The 19,777-nt window shown below is 35.7% G+C and overlaps 1 protein-coding gene across 3 annotated transcripts in view; it reads right to left on the minus strand.

The window, feature by feature from the left end:
- Positions 1 to 19,777, minus strand: part of LUZP2 (leucine zipper protein 2) — a 139,196-nt gene that overhangs the window by 55,357 nt on the left and 64,062 nt on the right. For all 3 annotated transcript variants that reach the window (XM_032691570.1, XM_032691569.1, XM_032691571.1), the window contains exons 2-5: positions 17,517 to 17,634; positions 16,413 to 16,483; positions 13,348 to 13,429; positions 6,403 to 6,465 (exon numbers count right to left, since the gene is read on the minus strand). In XM_032691570.1, coding sequence (XP_032547461.1) covers positions 6,403 to 6,465; positions 13,348 to 13,429; positions 16,413 to 16,483; positions 17,517 to 17,634 — 334 coding nt within the window. The remainder of the gene's footprint in view (positions 1 to 6,402; positions 6,466 to 13,347; positions 13,430 to 16,412; positions 16,484 to 17,516; positions 17,635 to 19,777) is intronic.

Below are 19,777 nucleotides of genomic sequence, written 5' to 3' on the forward strand. Positions count from 1 at the left end.
CCTTGTAAGTGTAGATTTAACTTTTAATCTTCTCATTTGTTAAGGATACATTTTACCTAAACGTTCTTATTGGAATACCTTCTTCACTTTCTCGTAGTTCGTGAATGTCAGTTTTTCAGCCCTGCTTCTAAATGTAAAAAATGAATGAAGAATCAAAAAATATAGTGGTCCCTAGGAGAGTGGGGTCCAGACATAGCAGGTCCATTACATTCCCACAACTGATGCTCTGATTCTGATTCTCACTCAACAGCCAAGTGAGAAAACGTGTCCTATGCTCTTGTGTCTACAAGGTCAGGAAAACAAAGCTTATAAAACCAGAACTTATTCTATTCACTGCAGTTGCTACAGTATCACTACAAATATATCTCACTGACAATCGTGATGCAGTAGGATTTATTTTCTGAATGATCTCAGACACTGTCCCCTAAGAGCCATTTCCAACTGGCTGAATTGCATTTCTACTCTTTCCTTGTCGTATTCAGTAAAAAAAAAAAAAAGTCATAGAAGAATATTAAGCAAATCATTTTTTAAAATAGGACTTTATTTTACTTCAAAAGAAGATGTAATCAATCAATAAACAATACTGAACTCAAAGCCCTTCAGCAGAACATATCTACAGCTGCTCCTGCACCCTTCCTGCTCCTTCTCCCTTCCCTGGGCAGTGCCCCTGTCTCTGACACTTGTGGAAGTTTCTGGAATTGTAGAGCCAATGCAGCACCCAAGGAAGGCACAGGATTTTACCCAGTTTTCTTCTCAAGGATGTAGGATTTTATACTCAGGAGAAAAAAAGATAGTTTTATCTGCAGAGTATGAAGACCAAAGAACTACAATGTCCTCCTTTATAGAATAGAACCAGGATACAGTCTCAGAGCCTTAAAATTTAATTTCTGCTTCACTAAGGGACTTTTCTGGTTTTCTGTCCCCACCATAATTCAATGCAATTCAATTGAATTCATCCTGCAGGGCATGAAATTCCCAATACATCAGGTGAGACTTTGTGCTGCTGTGACTTTATCCTTTGCTAGTGCAGCTAAGCACAGAGAGATTGGAGAAAATTCTGGTGTAGGATGATTTACTCAACACTAAAGCCATAACCACAATTTATATAAGAATAGAGCAGAAGTATTGTTTACAAGGTTGTGATTTAAAACTGTGCTTCTTAGAAAAAAACCCAAACACATATTACTGAGAGCTACAGCAGTTAGTAACTAATTTTCCATTCCTGATTTACTTTGTATTGCCTGTACTACTATACATCTTCTATATAATTCATGTTTTTCAAAGTTCTGTCACAGTCTAAACAGCAAAAGAATATACTGCCTTGTATAAAACACTGCATCTACTTTATAAATACATGTGATTGTTGTAAATCCATAAAGCTATTAACATACCTTAATATAGGTATTCACAGAAAGATTATAAAATGCTTTGCCCAAATATGACAAGCCAGTCCTTATCTAATAAAACCTAATTAAATGGCTTAAACAAGAGCAATTTTATACACATTTCTAAGTCTAATGTAAGACTGCTACAATGTTCATGTTAAAACCTGAATAACAATTCTCTACTGCTCAATAGAGAAGAGGTGGCTTTTATAGGTGTACCAGCAGGAAATTAATAACAAACTAAGAAAATGCACTACACACTTCAGTGTAGAAAAACCATTCATTTAAGAAATTAATCCATATGTACATGCATATTCAGAGCTGCACCAAAACAATCAGTTCTGAATGCCAAATGGCAACTGTGAAGACTTACGATTTTTCTGACACAAACAAGGGTTAACAGAGCATCCTGCTTCAGCTTTATTTTTAGAGCACTTTTGGCATAATTTCCTGCATAGAAGTGAGTTTCTCCTTCTGTGTCAGCCCATCTCCAGCGGTTAAAATTGTCAAAGTGGCTCTTTTATACGTATTCTAATTTACTCTACATTTTTGCCAAGCTTCTCAGCTCCACCTGTGCTTCTGCATTTCAAACTTCTTGGTTTCTTTGGCAGTAATAGAAGCCTCTCAAAATAACAGCATTACCTATTTACATGCCAACCCTTTATTAGGCTACATTAACACAATCCACACAATATTACAGCTGCAAGTCTGACAGATATTTTCTAGTATTTGCAGGAAGTACTCAGAGACCTCCAAAAAAGGGAGGATTTTTAGACCCATAATCAGCATTCTCTCTATCTGGCACTTTTTTAACACAGACTATTTTTGTTGTCGACTTTTTTTTTCCCCCCAAAGCCTTGAATAGCCTGAAAATTGCCTTTCTGTGCAATGTCCTCTCCTCACACATCCCAGCTGCTGCATTCAGCTGGAATGTCATCTATTCATACCTCCAAATGGCAAAGCTGAATGGCAGTAGGGCATGTGCTGAAAGAACAGGACTAAACAGGGAATGATTTTTACAGGAAGAGAGAGCCTGAGATTGCAAAATTCACGATTTGGCTGTAAAAACTGCGGGTGAATGTAATATTTGAAAGAACAAGAGTAGCTCTGCTGTTTTCATTTTCTGTCTCTATATATCTGTATGCAGACAGCACTTCCAAAAATTACATATAAAATGCTATCAATTACTTAAATGTATAGCATGTCCAATCTAACAAACTAGATTTTTAAAAGCAATGTGACTGGAAGCAGGACTTAGATAATATATTTCCTCAAAATTGTATCATTTCATTTCAGTCTAATTTCAGAAAAACTGATGTTAGTTCTTACTTTTAGGGAACTGGCAAACATGGTATAGGAGTTTGACAGAAAGCCATTATTTAGGTATAGTTTTTGGTTCCTTTTCTACACTGTAGCTGATGCACAGGGCTAAGCAATGCTCTAAAATCAAATTTCTCTCAAGACAAGTTTAGTTGACTGAGCCTAGAACAAAATGCTTTAATCACAAATACTACTCATTTTCTCCTCCTAAAATAAGTGCAGAATAAACAGCACCCACAATCTTTCCCTACAGCTCTCAGAACATCTTGCAAGATGACATCGTTAAAAAAAATAATTTCAAATAATTTGATTAAATTAGAAAAAAACCCAAACCAAACCAAAAGTAGACTTTTCCAGTACTTACCTACGTGAATGTGTTTGGACAGGGTAGTAATAAAAGAATCATCTGAATGCAAGCACCATCAAGTACTTGCATCAAACTGTTCCCTACTGTTTATTATTTTTTAACTACATATAATTGCAGTTGTTAAACGTGTAGGTGTGCAAAATCCCTGTTTCTTGGGGAAGGGGTGCATTTTGGTGGGTGCAGGGGCTGGTGTGGAGGAAAAAGGCCTTTATTGCCTCTCATGCAATTTTGAGAACCTGGAAGCCCAAACCTTTATTGTATTTTTTTCTTTACTACACCTAATTTCCTCTTTGCTGCACGTAATATGAGGTCTCTTTCCCTTGGTTATGTCTTTGTTATTATACTCCTCCTGATAGATTTAATCCTTTCATTCCCACATAAAATTTGAAACATTTGTAGAATGTACTGGAAAGCTCCAGAGTTCCATTTAAAGAATCTGGACATTAATTCACTGTTTCTCTAGGGATGAGTGTGGCCCTTTTCTTCTCCCAAGTAAAACATCCCCACACTTTATTTTTTTATAATTTTAATAACTAAAAAAGATGAGTGATACAAATCAGATGGATTTCTTTGTGGTTTGGGTTGGGTTTTTTTTTGTAATTCCAGGAACATTTCATCAATATTTAAATCCCAGGTAATTTGGGTATATGGAGGAAAAAGGAGAATCAGGTGAGCTAGACTAGGACACACATCACTGAAGGCCTTGGTACACTGGAAATTTGTTTTATTTTCTTGATGTGTTCTACTTCCCATCTAAACAAGTATCTAAATTTTAATCATTGCTCTACCTCTAAGACTAATTACAATTTTTCAGTGTGCTATTTCTTTTTTTTTTTTTTAATTTTGAGAAGCTTTAATCACAGATGCCCCAAATAGTATTTATGCAGGAGTCCAGAAACTATTCCTTCAGTGACTCACAAAATTACTGTCCATCTTCTCTGCTGTTTTGTAGTCAAAGCACTTCCCTAAAAACTCAGAGAGAAATCCCAGCCGGGTGTGCCAGGAGATACATATCAAAAGCACACTTTAAATATTTATGATCTGATAGATGTCACCATTCAGTTTACACTTTTACTTAAAAGTAAAATTTTATCCTGTTACAGTTCTTATATTAAAAGGTTTATACTTTATTTTTATGTAGTTTTACACATTTTCCCTTTGTTTATCTATTCTTTAAAGGACTTTTCAAGATATTAAAGGGAAGTAATGATCTCTTTCATTCTTCATACAGCCCAGAGACCCCAACCAGACTGAGGCATTTAGCACCAGACATTTGCAACGTGACTGGAAGAAGCTACACAGTGAAATGGCTGCAGCCAGCCCTGCAGCCCCCAAGACAAAACATTATTCTGCTTTTTTCTCAAGGTTTTTTTTTTCCTTGAGGGTTTCCTCGGGCTGAGTTCAAGAGGAAGTAATGTTTGCAACTGCTGATGAAGTGCAATAACAGGTACCACTGTGGCAGAAGAGTAAACCACACAGAAACCCATCACACAGACATTCAATCTCCTGAAAGGGGGATAAATAAATAAGAGATGATGTAGAAATAGAGAGATGTATGAATAAGGCGAACAGTAAAAAACGGTCAAATGACCAAAAAAAATTAAAGTGCCTAGAAGCCATAAAAAAAATGCTATGTTAGAAGCTCATAAAACCTTGGTCGACTCTACAAAACTAAGAAGGGAACAACTCAGAGTTTAGAAAAACTTGTTGAAGGGAGAAGAACAGAAAATGACATAAAAAAACCTTTAAATTGTGAAGTGAGAGGAAATTTGATAGTGTAAAAAGTTGTGGAGGTATCCAATATCCAAGACAGATTTAGAGAAATTAATGGACAGCATGTTCATAAAACTAGCACATCTGTGGGTATCCAAGACAACATATTTATGTTTTGAATGGAAGGACTGTTGAGCATTCTTATTTTCCCTTCTTTTTTTCAGGCAGTGATAGAGATGTTTAGTCACTCTGCAGACTGGCCCACAGCTGGAAACATAAAATTGTAGCTATGCAAGTTGAATGTTAATCTGAAAGGCCCCATGATAGGTCTGAAATGCTTGCAACATCAGTACATCCAGTTTACTCAGCTCCTGCAACTTCAGACAGGAGGATATCAGGAAATAAAACGCTGGTGAAACACTCTGCCTTTAAACTGAGAAACAAATACTTTTTGGTGCCAAAAGGAAAGATTCCTTTCAAAGCAGATTTTCTAAAATGTCCTATAAACTCAGTAAATACTACAGAAGTCTCCTGACCTACCTAAGCAAATCATTATCAGTCAGACAGCTTGAATTTATTTATGTTCTTATGTGCAATAAGAGACAAGATTGTTTTAGGGCTGGTCAATAGGATGAGATTGATATGATTTATTATAATTAACAGGCTCAGTTGCAAAGCATCCAGTCTACACAGGTGGGAAGAGAGAGCAAGTTTCCTGGCTGAAACTAGGACACTGTTGTGACTTAAAAAGGAATGTTCACATTTTTGAGATTGACCATATATATACACTCTCATAGACCAAAGACATCAGCGATCACAGTTGAAATAACGGCTTTAGGGGTATCAAGTTTTCATTCACACAAAACTCAGAAGAAAAGCAAGAGAACTGAACAAAACAGACAAAGGCAAGAAGCCTGGCTGGCAAGAGAACAAGAATAAAATTAAAAATAATATTTTCAAGTGCAAAGAGCTTCGCAAAATGAAGCAATGGAAAGGGTAACTACACCCTGATTTAGGCAAGTTTTTTGAGGAGAAAAAGATAAGGAGGAAAAATAATATGATGCTGCACAAATGTTTCTATTCCAAGACCAAATTTCAAAATAAATTCAGTTTAATACCAATAAGAACTAAATAAAACACGTTTTATATTTTATCTGGAGTTTTGGGATCAATCTGGGATTAGTATTCATGGCGCACAAAGCTTAAGAAAACATTTTAAGAATGCGATGGATTTTAAAATTTTATTATGAATCTCCATTCTGAGCTTGTATTTCCTGTCTCCTCCTCTTGCTGTTTCTTTTTAAAGCAGGTAATAACAAAGTGAACAAAGTTTCACTCTGTATCAATAATCTACAGAACTAAGTTTCCCTTCTGAAAAAGCAGCAAGAGTTCCAGAGGTGTACTATCAAACCAAGCACCTGTAGCAAGGAATCAACAGTTCTATTCAATAAAATACTATTTCTAAATGCACATGGTCAGTTTTGCTTTTTTATTTAGAGAAATTCACCGGTGCTTTGTCTGCCCACTACAACAAAATGTGCTTTATATATGAAACCAAACCACAGTCGCTTTCAATCAGAGGCCTGAACGGAGATGACAATCAAACGTTCCTCTTACCTCGTTTTGGAGGTCTCGGATCATTTTGCTCTTCCTTTCCATTTCAGTCTTCAAAAAGTTAATCTGCAAGTTTAAAGGCATGTTGAGTGTGAGTTGTTGAGATGTATCTGAACATCAGCCGTGACCACGCAGTATTTTTTTATGCTTCTCACAGCTTGGTAAAAAAAGAGCAACCACCAAACAAAAAATTTTGCTTATATGTCAAATCGGTATAGGCCACAGTTAAATATTTGGTAAATCTACAAACGTTTAGCATATTTACTAGAAAACTTACAATCCAAAGAAGACTTTTGCTTTGCACGAGTAGACATTGTGCTTATCTTTCACAAGGAAGTTCAATGTGATCCTCAGAGAACTAAGGAGTTTTATTTACAACAGTATTAACTGATTCTATGACATGCAATTTTTTTTACCCTCTAAGAATCATAGCAGGTTTCTAACACAGTTATTTAATTTGAATGCTACAGGGCTGGTCCTAATGAGATAAATACCTCGATTCTGATCAGACTCTCCTGTGGAATCAAGAGCATTACATGTAAAAGCATTCACATATGGTCTCTAGTTCCTAATTAACTCAATGACTTGCCTTGGAAAGTAGAATTCCAGTCTTAGGTTTAAGACTGAATTTAATCAAACACAGTTTAAAACACTGTTTTTACAAATCAGTCTAACTTTCTTTCAGGACCGAGCTTTCCTCGCAGCTTATGGAGTACAGTGGAAAAAAAGGACAATGTAATGATAACAACTAGGATTAAAAGAACACATTCCTGTCATTTTGAAGGAAGATGCTCTTGGATACCTCAATTAGCAAAATACTCATCCCTGTTTACCCAATGCCCTATGCTGTGTTCTCTCCCCGTTGATGCAAAACTCTATCCAAGTTCAAGGGAAGCTACAGTTATTCTGACATTGAGAGAGACTTGTAAAGAAAAATAAAACCCCTGTAAAGAAAAAAATATTTAGATTGGAGAGACATTGACCCAAAGATTCATGGTTTGGATGTCATGCAGGTAAAAAATTACACTGAATTTACATGACACGACAGCTGTTCTTAGAATCATGTCCAAACTCGAGCAGACACGTCAGTAATTTGAAAAATGTCACTGAATTTGATATCACCATCACTTGTATCAAAAGGGAAGTCACAGAATTCTATTATCATTGAAGACAGAAATGTAGGTAGGGAGTGCACGAGACTAGAGCCACCTGACATGCATAAGTAGACAAAAGTTAGGAAGAGTTTGTAAAAGAAATATCAAGTGCTTTGGCTGTGGAAATACTAACTCCACATCCAGCTACCACTGAGGATGATGCTTTATCAGAGGACAAATATATTCAGCACCTGCCTGGCAAGGACAAAATTATTGAAATTTAGTCCATATATACTAGATAATAAACATGAAGATTTTGCACAACAAAAAATAAAGGTCACAACCGAAATATGAGATCAAGATGAATGGGGAGAAATGTAAAATAGCTATTTGCATGGTTATTTTGTTTTTTCAGCTGTTCAAAAGTATTGCCAGCTACCACTAAATACTGACAAAAATAATATACTGACCTCCATTAAAGAGTGTTCCCTTTCTTAGACCTAACGCTCAGGAGAATATTAATATGCCTTCAAAGCACTTCACTTCTAACTATGAATATATATGAAATATTTAATGAGATTTGATACCAAAATTACTATCTCTACATAGCTTGGATCTTCTAGGGAAGAGATAATTAGGACAATCCAGTGCTATTAATTTAACAGCAATATATGTTGGTTAAATCAGTAATTTTGTTGATTACTATGCACATACACATGCATCTTATACCACTGATATGGACATCCTACAGAGTGTAAACATACTGTTCAAGCTTATCTGAATAATTAGAAGATGTTTTTACAACATTAAAAAGAATAATTTCAGTATTAATTAAGAATTCATTCATTTTTGCATTCATATTATAACAGCATTTTTAAAGGTCCTTTAAATCTCTAACAGCTGAAGAACAACTTAGTCACGAGGGTTGCACAGGATGTTTATATGGCTTGTCTACTGGAGCCCATACAGAGATAACCTAATTGAGCCATTTAAATGTACCTATGTGGATAATTTCATGCTTTAAGGCAGATCAGTCTGTGTCAGACCATTTCCACAATGCTTTTAGTCAGTCTCAAGGACAAGGCATAACACCATTTTCCAGAAGAGATGTAAAAATTCTGCTTTGGGTCACTAAATCCTCATAGCATAATAAACAAGAACAGGCATTTACACCCAGCTCTAAATTAAGAGGGACAAAATCTAAATAATTGAACAAAAAAACTTCCCGCATTTCTTCCTCCTTTCTACCCACGCTTTGTTCTTGTTTGACATTCAGCACTTTTCACATGTTGTCTCCCTTTAAGTGCTGTAATTATGAAAATACCTGATGAAAATATGTTGTTCTAAGGCTAAACTCTTCAATATTAAGCAAGGACACTGCTTCCATATCCCTCTATTCCATAGAGACAGGAAGTGTTCAATACTGTTAAAAGCAGAGCTAAATAATTTTTTTACCTATTTCTTACATGAATATAACTTTTAAGCTGCAAGTTAAAGTTTGATTAGTAGAAGAGACTTTTGTCAAGGAAACATCTAGGACTTTGGGAACATGAAGTCATAAAAATTTTTACTAAACAAAATAAATATTTTTGAAGTGAAAAGAACATCTGATCTTTTCACTTCAAAAATCTCGCAGGCATGAGGATAACACTGAATTAAATTCCCCATATATTAGCCTTTATTAGGGCTAATTTATTAGGCCTAATTTATTAGGGCTATTAATGTATTCCCCATATATTAGCCTTTTATTACTGAAAATATTCTCCTGATTTCAAAATTACCACATTGTGTATGGTTTCTTTTTATAAGTCATTCATAATGTGTTACTTAATTCTCATTTTTCATAGTGAACACTGAGCAACTGGGAAAAAGGAAATTACACAGACCTATTTTCTCCTTTATTTTGACAGACAGCACTGTAATTGTATTGTCAAACAATTCCATCAACCTATCTTCTTAAAAATTGCTGCATGATATAAAATACTAACGGGAACAACATATAAAAGGTAGACTAAGCTTACTTTAGACAAATTATTTTTGAGTGTTTCCATGTTTCATTCTTTATTTTCTCCCACATCCAGAGCTATCCAGCTCGTTTTATAAACCTTAACTGCAGTTAATGGGAAATAACTTTGCAAACTTGCTAAAAATATAGCTGTTTCTTAACATGCAAGCAATTAGCACGAAGCACAGCAAAGAGAAGAGCCCTTCTCCAAGAAGCTCTGAGAGCCTTTTAACCCAATGAAGAAATACAGAATTACTGCTTATTCTACAAATCCACTCAAAAAAATCCAAACAAAATAAAACACTTTCCAGTTTACACGTGCCACTTGCTCTGTGTCTTTTTGTTAACAAAGATGAAAATTAGTCCGTGGCCTCTAATGCTGTTTCTGGAAGAATTGATTCCACTTCACATTTAGAGATAATATCTTGACATTTTTAATATCTTTTTTCACTGTACAAAAACTTATTAAAAATGGCTTAGGTATTTGATGCTAAGTGCAGCATAAAAAGCTCTGTTAACCTTCATTGATTGTTAAAGAGGACACCAGGTTATTTGGAACAATGTCTTACACGTTTTATGGGCACGTTATAGGACTAAACCCAGTATGGCCCTTCTGAAATGCTTTTTGGCATAAAAATAACACATAGTTGTAGTGTGGGATGGTCTGTAGAGAAGCTCCTTCACACCAAAGGCTTTCTGGAAGACTGTTTCAGAGACATGTTGAACTAGGCAGCATAGTCAATTTAAAGCATCCTTATGATAACTAGTGTTTCTCTGCGTATTTTATTATCCCAGTCAGAGTAGCTGACACAATAGGCTTAAATGTGTCTGAGGTCTGCCCTGAATTTCCTGGAAAAGACCCATCTCAAGACAGAGTGCTGCTGTTCTTCGTGTGTTAGTGCTCCAGATGCAGAAGACAATCCAGAAGGATCCAGAAAGGAGTGTTAAGGCCCCCCAGGTCAGCCCTCGGTGTGATTACTAAAGAGCAGGAGTGTCTTTACACATCCTTTTACTTTCCTTAAGCCTGAGCTGCTGCTTCTACCCTCAGAAAGTTGTTACTATCCAGCAGCAGCTCCACTGGCTGCCCTTTGAGGCAGCACCTACCAACTGGAGTTGGTACCCACCAACAGGTCAGCAGCTGCTCAGAACAGCAACTTCTTTAGCTCTTGGCTACTTGTTGGTTTCTCTAGCCTTAAAGGGTCAAATAATGGATAAGCAAGCATAAGAACACTGATAACTCTCTTTCTGATGAATCATTTGTGCAAGGATAGTGAAAAGCCTTGCCACATATTGCACAAGAAGACATGGATGCAAAGTCTAATGTTTTGCTGTGCTGTCTCCTTTGTTCTTTTGGTTTGGTCAGAGTCCTTGAATAATTCCCAGGTTACTTTGCATGTAATTTGACTTGATTCCTGTAAATTCTTAGTTACACTTCTACATTTACCTAATAAAGAACACCTTCAGGCAGGTGTTGCCTGTTGAATATAAACAGCCAATTAACATACCCACAGTAAGCACTGTACTATGCCTTCATGGTAAGTGCAGAAAAGAAATATATATTTCCAGCCTTCCCTCTTCCACCAGTGTTTTATTAGTCTTTGAGAAATGTAATTCTACTCTTATCGACTCTGATGAAAATCAGGATTCACTTCACCAAATCCTATAGAATAAGATGTGCTTTAATTAGGCTAGAAGCTAGTCTCACAATTCATTAAATTAGAATGAGATTCAAGCTCCTATCCTCTAGCTAGTCTTGCCTCAGAATACCTAGACCTTCTTCCATAGATTTCACATTGCTTCCAGAAAAATGTGAAACACACGGAAAAAACAGGTATAAAGTAACGTTGTGTGTCAGCAATAATATCTATTTCCATTTCTACTGCGGTTTTCAGGTGAGGATCCTGATGTGCTTTTTAAATATTCATTCAGTCTCGCTGTATTGTCGAGCCTCATTATGTACATTGTACCCTGAGGCATAAAGAAGTAAATATTACAAACCAAGGACACAGTTCTGCTTTCCTTAGAATTAGCAGCAAGTTTAATATGCTATTAGTGGCAAGTATTGAGAATTCAGCTTCTCTAACCATCTGCCCACACTCCAAGCCAAGCTCTGCTATAAACTCAGAGGAGTTTTTTTCTGGTTTCTGCACTAGGTGGTATTTTGCTCACAGTTAACAGTAGATTTTCTGTACAACAAATCTTGTGCTCTTCCTAAAGCTAGGGTAGGGACTGAATTTACACAAGGCAGTATTGCTCAAATTAAAGGAAGTGCTGTATCACAAAAACAAACAAGGCAAGTAATCCACGCACTACATCTGAGATTTATGTAACCCACAGCTGAATTAGTCTTGAATATCAAGATGTAATATGGAGATTAAATAATGAAATATGTATTCCACCTTTCATTTGTAGGACTAGAATTCATTGGGCTTTTAAAGTCAGTGGGAATATGTTCGTGCACCTGAAAAAAAGACAACACTCCAACCCCTTAATATGATTCTATGATTTTATATAGATTACCTCAGTACAAAACTACCATAAAACTAAAGTGCAGATTTATTTTTCTGGATATATGCTGCCCTGGCTTGTGAGAAAAAAACCACAAAATATATTACCCTTTCCAAACTCAATACAGCTTTGATTACTTCTCTCCACCTATCAAGAAAAAAGAAGTTTCTTTTTTTTTTTTTCTAGACAAAATTACATGTACCAAATATCCGCTAATTACATGTGTGGGACACAAGATCACATAAAAAAGTATCTTTACACTTCAGACTTTTGAGCAACAAAGGTAAAAAAATGTGTTTTCAAAAATCATATTAATTGACAGAAACTTGTAAAAGGAATAGTTTGGTCCACACTATTTCTAATTAGAAGGTAGCGTGTAAAGCATGCACTCTTACATCTTGTTCACCAAGGGCATAAAGCCACATACAAATCACATCATTCTAAGTATTTGCTAAATTTAATGATTACTTTTAAACCACTGTCTTGGAGGAACTCTTGTTTTGTGAACCTGGAAGACAGTGGGATCTTAGTAAATAAATCAGTAGTTATCCTATACAAAACAAAAAATAGATTTATAAACCCCTCTAGCAGCTTGTTTTCAGGTACAGAGTTCAAATCACAGAACACTTAAGGTTTGAAGGAACCTCTGGGGATTGTCTAGTCAACTTATGCTCAGTGGTGTCCATGTTATAGGAATATTACTAACCAACATAGGAAAAATTTCCTTTTTACACCTTAGTAAACGTGATTCTACTCTTTTTTCTACCTGCAATAGAAAAATGTGGCAATTTATGCTCCAAAACACTTCATTGCTGCTTAAAAAAATGTACAATTTATCTAGAAACAGAATTCCAATAAAGCATGAAATCTTAATAGCTCTTAATAATGCTTTCCTACATTGATAATTAGTTTTACTGTGGTCAAAACCAGACACTCCACTATCCATTTTGTTGCTGAAAATCTGTAGTGATTCAAAAAAGTCTGTGTATATATGACAATATGCATCAGTTTGGATGAGATATGAGGGTCCATAAAGGTAATCTAACCAGGGGAGAGGATTTAGGCCCAAGTCTCCAGACCACCAGACTCCCAAAGCTTATACACATCCCTAAGTCCCACAGAAATTAGGCAAGAAGGGAATCTTAGAGCTTTTGAACATATAAACATTTTTTTTCAGCTCCTTTCTTCTGAAGCTTGCAGAGTGCTAACACATATGTGAAATCCATTTATCTTTTTTACATAAAAAGTTATTTGAGCTAATAACACATTCTCAAGGTGAGATTGAGGGAAAATAAAAGAAGAAAACCAAAAATAATGAGAGAAGGAGGGGGAATCACTCACAGTAGCCTGCTGCTTCTCTGCTTTCTCCGTTGCCTCTTTAAGCTGCTTTTGAAAGGCTTCCTGGAGAGATTTCATTTCTTCCCTGGTTTGTTGAAAACACAAAAAACACAAACTTCAACACAAGTGTCCATCAGGAAATAATTCTTCAGATTGAAGAAAGGGCACTTTTAATTATTCAGAGTAGCAGACAGATGTACTTTGTCTGTGAGCCTTCTAAATAAAGTCATAACAACCCTAGGAACTACAGTGTGAATAGAAGACAAAAATTAACTATGATGAAAATTAGCCACTGTTTATATCTGCTGAATAGCCTGCTGTGCAAAACATCTGTCAGTGTATAATTTCTAGCCAAAAGGACTGGCACCAAAAAAGTGAGGAAACTGGGCTACTCAAAATGCACTGACATGGAGCCATACTATTGTCAATAAGAACTAGTTTATACCTGCTTTAAAATAAATAAATGAATCATGCTCTGATAAAATTCAGCCTTCACTTTGCACTTTTTAGAGATACAACATTCAGTAGAAGGTTCTGGCATCCAAGAAAAAAAAAAAAAACAAATCCAGGATAATTACTTGGACTGGGTTTTATTTGAAACCAAAAAACCCCCTTTTGCGTTACCGATGCAGAGAATTTCTCCACATTGCAAGAATTTTTTACCCACAGCACATGACACATTTTGGAGCTTGGGCAAAGTAGTGGAGTAACATATTTCAAAACAGCTGCAGAGCTTTTTCAGGGCTGTTGGTTGCACGGATGAATTTCCAGCAAAGATCAACACAAAACTGGGTTTACACACAGATAATAATTTAGCCCAGTGAAAACTGAACTGGAATGGAAACCACTTAGTTCATACAAGTACAAAACTTGTTAGCTGCTGGATCATCTTTCTTGCTAGCTGACAGCCGTACTACTTTCAGCCATTTCGGCAATGCTGGTACAGAGTAGATTTAATTGAAAAAGTGATTGAGCAGCATGAAACCAATACTCCATTAGCACAAACAGATGCCATGATTTCCAAGTGCTGATGATGCACAGAAAGAATAAAACTTGGGGTATTATAGTATAAGTGACCAATTTTTACTTGCAATTTGGGAAGCATTGAGGAATTTACACAGAAAGAATTTTTTTAAAAAAATCTAATTGGAAGTCAGCAGAACAAAATTCACTTACACAAGCTGAGGATTCTAGCACTCTAAACTTTACTGTATCACCATTGTAGAGCACAATCAAAGTCGTGTTTACACCAAATGCAGCTCATGTTTGTCCAAAGAAAGATCGTAAGATTAACATTGGGCTGTATTTCGAATTTTGGGTTCAATAATAAATAGATCTAGAGCATAACACTATGTTCATCATTCTTGATTTCCTGCAGATGAAATACAATCTGAGGCTCCTGGAAAATAAACTGTGACCTTTCCTTAGTGAAATTCTACGAGGAGGATTCCTTGGTACAATTTTTAACACCTCTTTTGTACACTGAACTTCTATACTTCCCTGGCAATGAAACCCAGTAAGTCTGTAAATACCTGGCCACAGCAGTAGCTCCAAGGCACTTCCTTGTACTATCCTGTTTATTTTATTATTACTGCCTTTTATTTTCTGAAGGAGGGGGTGGGCTGCTCAGCAGCAGGTTGCACTGATCTAATCTCTGTCTCTGGGAGCTGCTTTTGTGTAGGATACTCAGTGACTGGATTTCCAAGAAGCAAAAGTCAACAGGTATTTTTGGGTGGACCTTGAGAGACTGTAAGTGGTGATTTAAGGCAGAGATTAGGAAGCATACTTGTAGTATGTAGTAGAATTTTCTCTTAGAAGACTCAATTTTCCCATCTGCAATGAAGATCTATTTACTAAACATCCCATTTCATAAAACAAAGTTGCTCAACAATCAAACCACCACAAAACCACCTCCATTTATGATGAAGGATGGAGTCTGTGCCAAGAACTGCTGAGATGTCCACCTTAAGCTGCATTCAAGCCACCTGAGTGTTTAAATAGGATGTTAGCTGAAGTCTCGCCTTTATCATTTAATAAATTAGTCTGGAATACCTGAAAGATCCTTATGTATTTGACCCTTCTCTATCACAGCAAAAGTAAGGACTTCTGTTGGTGTTGTATTGTGGATCTTAAATGTTGTGTGTTGAAGACCTGAAGGTCATTTTCTCACATGACTTCTCCATAAAAATGCAATTTCTTATGTATTCTAATAAATACAATATCAGCAATAAGATGGCCATGGAAATTAATTATTGCATTTCTAACAATGAAAGAAGTATGAAATTAATAAAGTTTCTTACTATATGTTTTTACTAAGGAAAAATGTGAAGTATAGGTGCATACATTATATACTATCTTTTCAGCAAGAGCAGTCACTATAGTTATGTTTTTTTGTTATTAAAATTGTATTGATGTTTCTGTTTGTTGGTCAGAATTCCAAGAATTAAGAGACACAGAATGATGAGACTTACTTGCAATGAAGCACTAGGAAATCTGAGACTAAGGTCTAGGCTGGGAACCTGCATTCCCAGCCATGGAAACTCATTATTTTCTAAGTGCTCAGAGAATAATTTGAAGTGAATACTTCTCTTTCCTCCTAAATCCCTTCCTCATAGATCATCCAGTGCAAGTACTCCTTGCACAATGACCACTGATTTGGAGTGTCTGCATGCATGAACATTTAATTAAGAGGTTTGAGTAAATATATATATATAAATATATTATATCATCATCTCTAAATTCAGATATTGAGACATTTTAAATTTCTAAAGAGTCTGATTTTCTTTCTTAAGGAAAATTTCATGACTAAATCTTCCTGAGAAATTCAAAATGCCTTCCTTTACCAGATATCTCTCTATAGCATTTTAGTACCTTTTCCAACTATATGTCCAATATCAGCAAATCCATTATTTGCTTCAAAAAGAGCATTCCCTGCCTTTCTTTCACTGTTACAATCAGCAGACTCTGGAATACAGTAGTGTTTATAAAGCAAAAGAAAGGTGAAATTTGCCAGTTTGACAGTTTTCAGTCAGGAAATGGCAAGAGAAGGAGGGAGGTGAGGTTCTTACCTTTGCTTTATTCCCAGTTCTAGGAGTTTCTGTACGTCACTTTTGGTCGATGCTTCATCATTTTTCAAAGACTGATAGCAATGAAAAAACTCTATTACCAAAGAGATTTTTAATTATTCATCCGTGAAATTATTAATTTGCCCCTTGTTAATAAATTGCCACTTATGAAAAATGGAGGGATAGACTGACATTTTTTACTGTGACTCAAGCACAGCCAAATGTACACAGCTCTTTTTCAAATAATTAAGGAGAGCTCATCAAATAAGTACATTTAGAAACAGCTAAATCACTAAAAGCATTAGAATTGTATGAAAAAGGTCAGTGTGTACATACAGAAGATAATATTACAGCTCTTTGCTCGTATCTGGATGTCTGCAGTGCTGAGTCTAAAACATCTCACAGTGTAATTTTGCTGAACACTACCTTCAACTGTGCTGCATTCTAAAATAACTTTGCTCCAAGTAGAAGCACATTTCTCTAAAAGGCAAGAAGAAAAACCCTACAACAATAAAGAGTGATAAAGCACTAAAAAACCACATTAATTAAAACCAGAGAAGTCTGGAATATAAGACAATATAACATAATAATATCATACAGCACAGTATTCTCCTGTGAACAAGTATAGTGCTTTTCCTCCTTTTATTTTTCCCATCTAGCTTCCATCAACATGGAGACAAAAATGTATTGTCAGAAAAACAGTGTCCCTTAAAAAGGCATGAAATACAGAGACAAATCTCAGCTGATAATGAGTTTTCACCACACCGACAGACTCCACTGGGAAAAGACAAGTGCACTCTTAGCTGAATATCTGGTGATTTTGGGACCTCAAATCCAGAGCAGCATTTTCAACCTACTTGTTACTTTATTGCTACTGAGTAGAGAAAGGGAGGGCCCAACTCATTAGAATAAAATTTTCCGTGAAAACACTATGTTTATATTAAGTACAAAATCAACAAAATAAACAAAGTAATATTAATATATTTAGTGTTTAAAACCAAACAACTCAGAAACATACATTTTTTTTGTAATTAACAGACACCAGTAAGAAAGTATAGGTAAGTAATAAAGGTAAGTAATTCTATAAAAACTGAGACAGAACCTAACCTGAAGGTTTACTTTAATTCCCTGAAGTTCTTTAGAAGTCTTTAGCAGTTGGTGAAGTATGTTGCTCCTTTCCTTAAAGACTTCTTTCAGCTGTCTTTCCAGTTCTTCATAGCCCTGTCTAACACAGAAAATAAAAACATGACATCATCTCAAAGCATCAGTCAATGCATCTGAAAACAGTCTCAGTTCACCCAAATTTAATTAATTCCAACGCCCTTTATAGATTTCAAATTAGACTGTGTCCCACTGTTCACGTGTATAACTTGATTTCTCCTAACACAGATAAATTGGTGGTTTAGATGTCAAAATGATGTGCTGCCTCTGAGTGTGCAAATCATCAAACCCAAACACTGCAAATGATGTCTGGGATGAGCAGGAGGCAGAAAGGATGTATTTAGCACGAGTGATGGCACACAGCGTGAGACTTTTCCTACTCTAAAAGATATATTCCATGCAAGAAACAAAGCAACACTTTGTAAGTGTGAAGTTTTGAGACCTCCAGCAGTCTGAAGGAAGAACAGTTCAAATCTATTTTAACTTTGTAAAGTTTAATCCATTCCATAATTTCTTCTCGCTTAAACCTACTTAGAGAATAAAATAGAATTGACAAATATGCTCAGGGGAATCAAAACTACTTATTAATTAAAGAATAAGTCAAAATATTGTATCCTTTCCAAAGTGGTAATTTTTACTTGGAATGTAATTGTATATTTTAAAGCTTTTATAAGATCCCCAGTGAAATAAATCCAATTCATATTGCTTTACACTGAACGAAATACAAACTCAACTCTCACATTCCGTTTCAGAAAAAAAGGCAAACATTACAGTTAATGCTAAAGCAACATACTTTTTCATTAAAATTGCTGTTTTGAGGAAGATCAATCAGTGAATTGAAACACCTATTCCTATTACAACTTGATTTTATTTTTTTTTCCCCTTCTTGCAGTACCTCTGCTTCTAAAAAGTGGGGGAAAAGAATCTGAGATTTGCAACACATCACTAGTATTTTATCATGAGATTCAAGACCTTGAAATTAAGCAGGAATCTTAACAGTAATGGATTTTGAATGCACATTTCATCAAAGAAACTCAGAAAAGCAAATTAAATTTACTATCTAATATCGGTACTATCTACTTTAAAAATAGACAGCTCACAAAATATCTATGATATTTATGAAAAAACGAAAATTATCCTATATTAAATGATGCTATATACAACTAGAAGAGATTACAGTGACTAAAACACCTCTTCCATCAACACAAGACATTCAGTAAAGAATCTTAGTATTGTATTGAAGTTTCAGTAATAACTACATTCAGCTCTGTCAGAATGTTGCAAATTAGAAAGCATACAGTTCTTTCAGTCTGCACTTCCAATGAAACCATTTCTGCTGCACAATAAGAACCGAGGTGGTTTGCAACAAAGCACTCAACACTTTCAGTTAAGGTCTTCAGCACACTTTTTAGGTCAACTGTTGAATTTTACAGTAGAAGTTCTCTTTTGGAGGGAAGTCGAAATGAAAGAGAGGTGAGAGATTATACACACACGAAAAAATTAAGCTTTACCAGGATGGCAAAATAAAAACTACGATCTCTCTGATACGTTCCACAGCTGGGAGATAAAAAGCTCAGCAGTAAAATAGTTCCCTTGAGAAGTTTTGCTTTTTCTTTCAGTGTGTGGATGAATGCTACTTCAAGAAACGACAGTTTCAGACCATTTTGATTATGTTTAGATCATTTTCATTACATTCACCCACCAGAGGAAAGGAAAAATTGTAGGTCTAGTGGGGTAACAAGAAGTACCTCTGAGTAAGACAAGGAGTGAAGTCAGTGGAAGGAGATGACTCCAGGACTGAGCTATGTTCACCTGCTGGTCACTAAACAGCACTCCTAGGTAGTGGAGTTATCCTTGATATGGATACCTAATGTTATCAAAACAGGAGTTCAAGGCCAGCTGAATGGGGCTTTGAGCAACCTGCACTACTGGAAGGTTTACCTTGCCATGGCAGAGAGGTTGGAATTAGATGATCTTTAAGGTCCCTTCTAACCCAAATCATTCTATGAAGAAAAATAAGTTCTCTCTAATAGTGGTCATGCAGCCAAACACATATGGGTTTACAGGAAAATCTATATGCCGAGATTGTGAACCTTGCAGAATTTAGCATTATCCACAGGGAGGGTAAATTTTCCTATCAAATTATATGATAGAAACTATATGAATCAAATCTAGCAACTGCTAGAATACATGATAAATATAAGCAT

This window comes from Chiroxiphia lanceolata, chromosome 6, assembly GCF_009829145.1.
Source record: "Chiroxiphia lanceolata isolate bChiLan1 chromosome 6, bChiLan1.pri, whole genome shotgun sequence".
Classification (NCBI taxonomy): domain Eukaryota; kingdom Metazoa; phylum Chordata; class Aves; order Passeriformes; family Pipridae; genus Chiroxiphia; species Chiroxiphia lanceolata.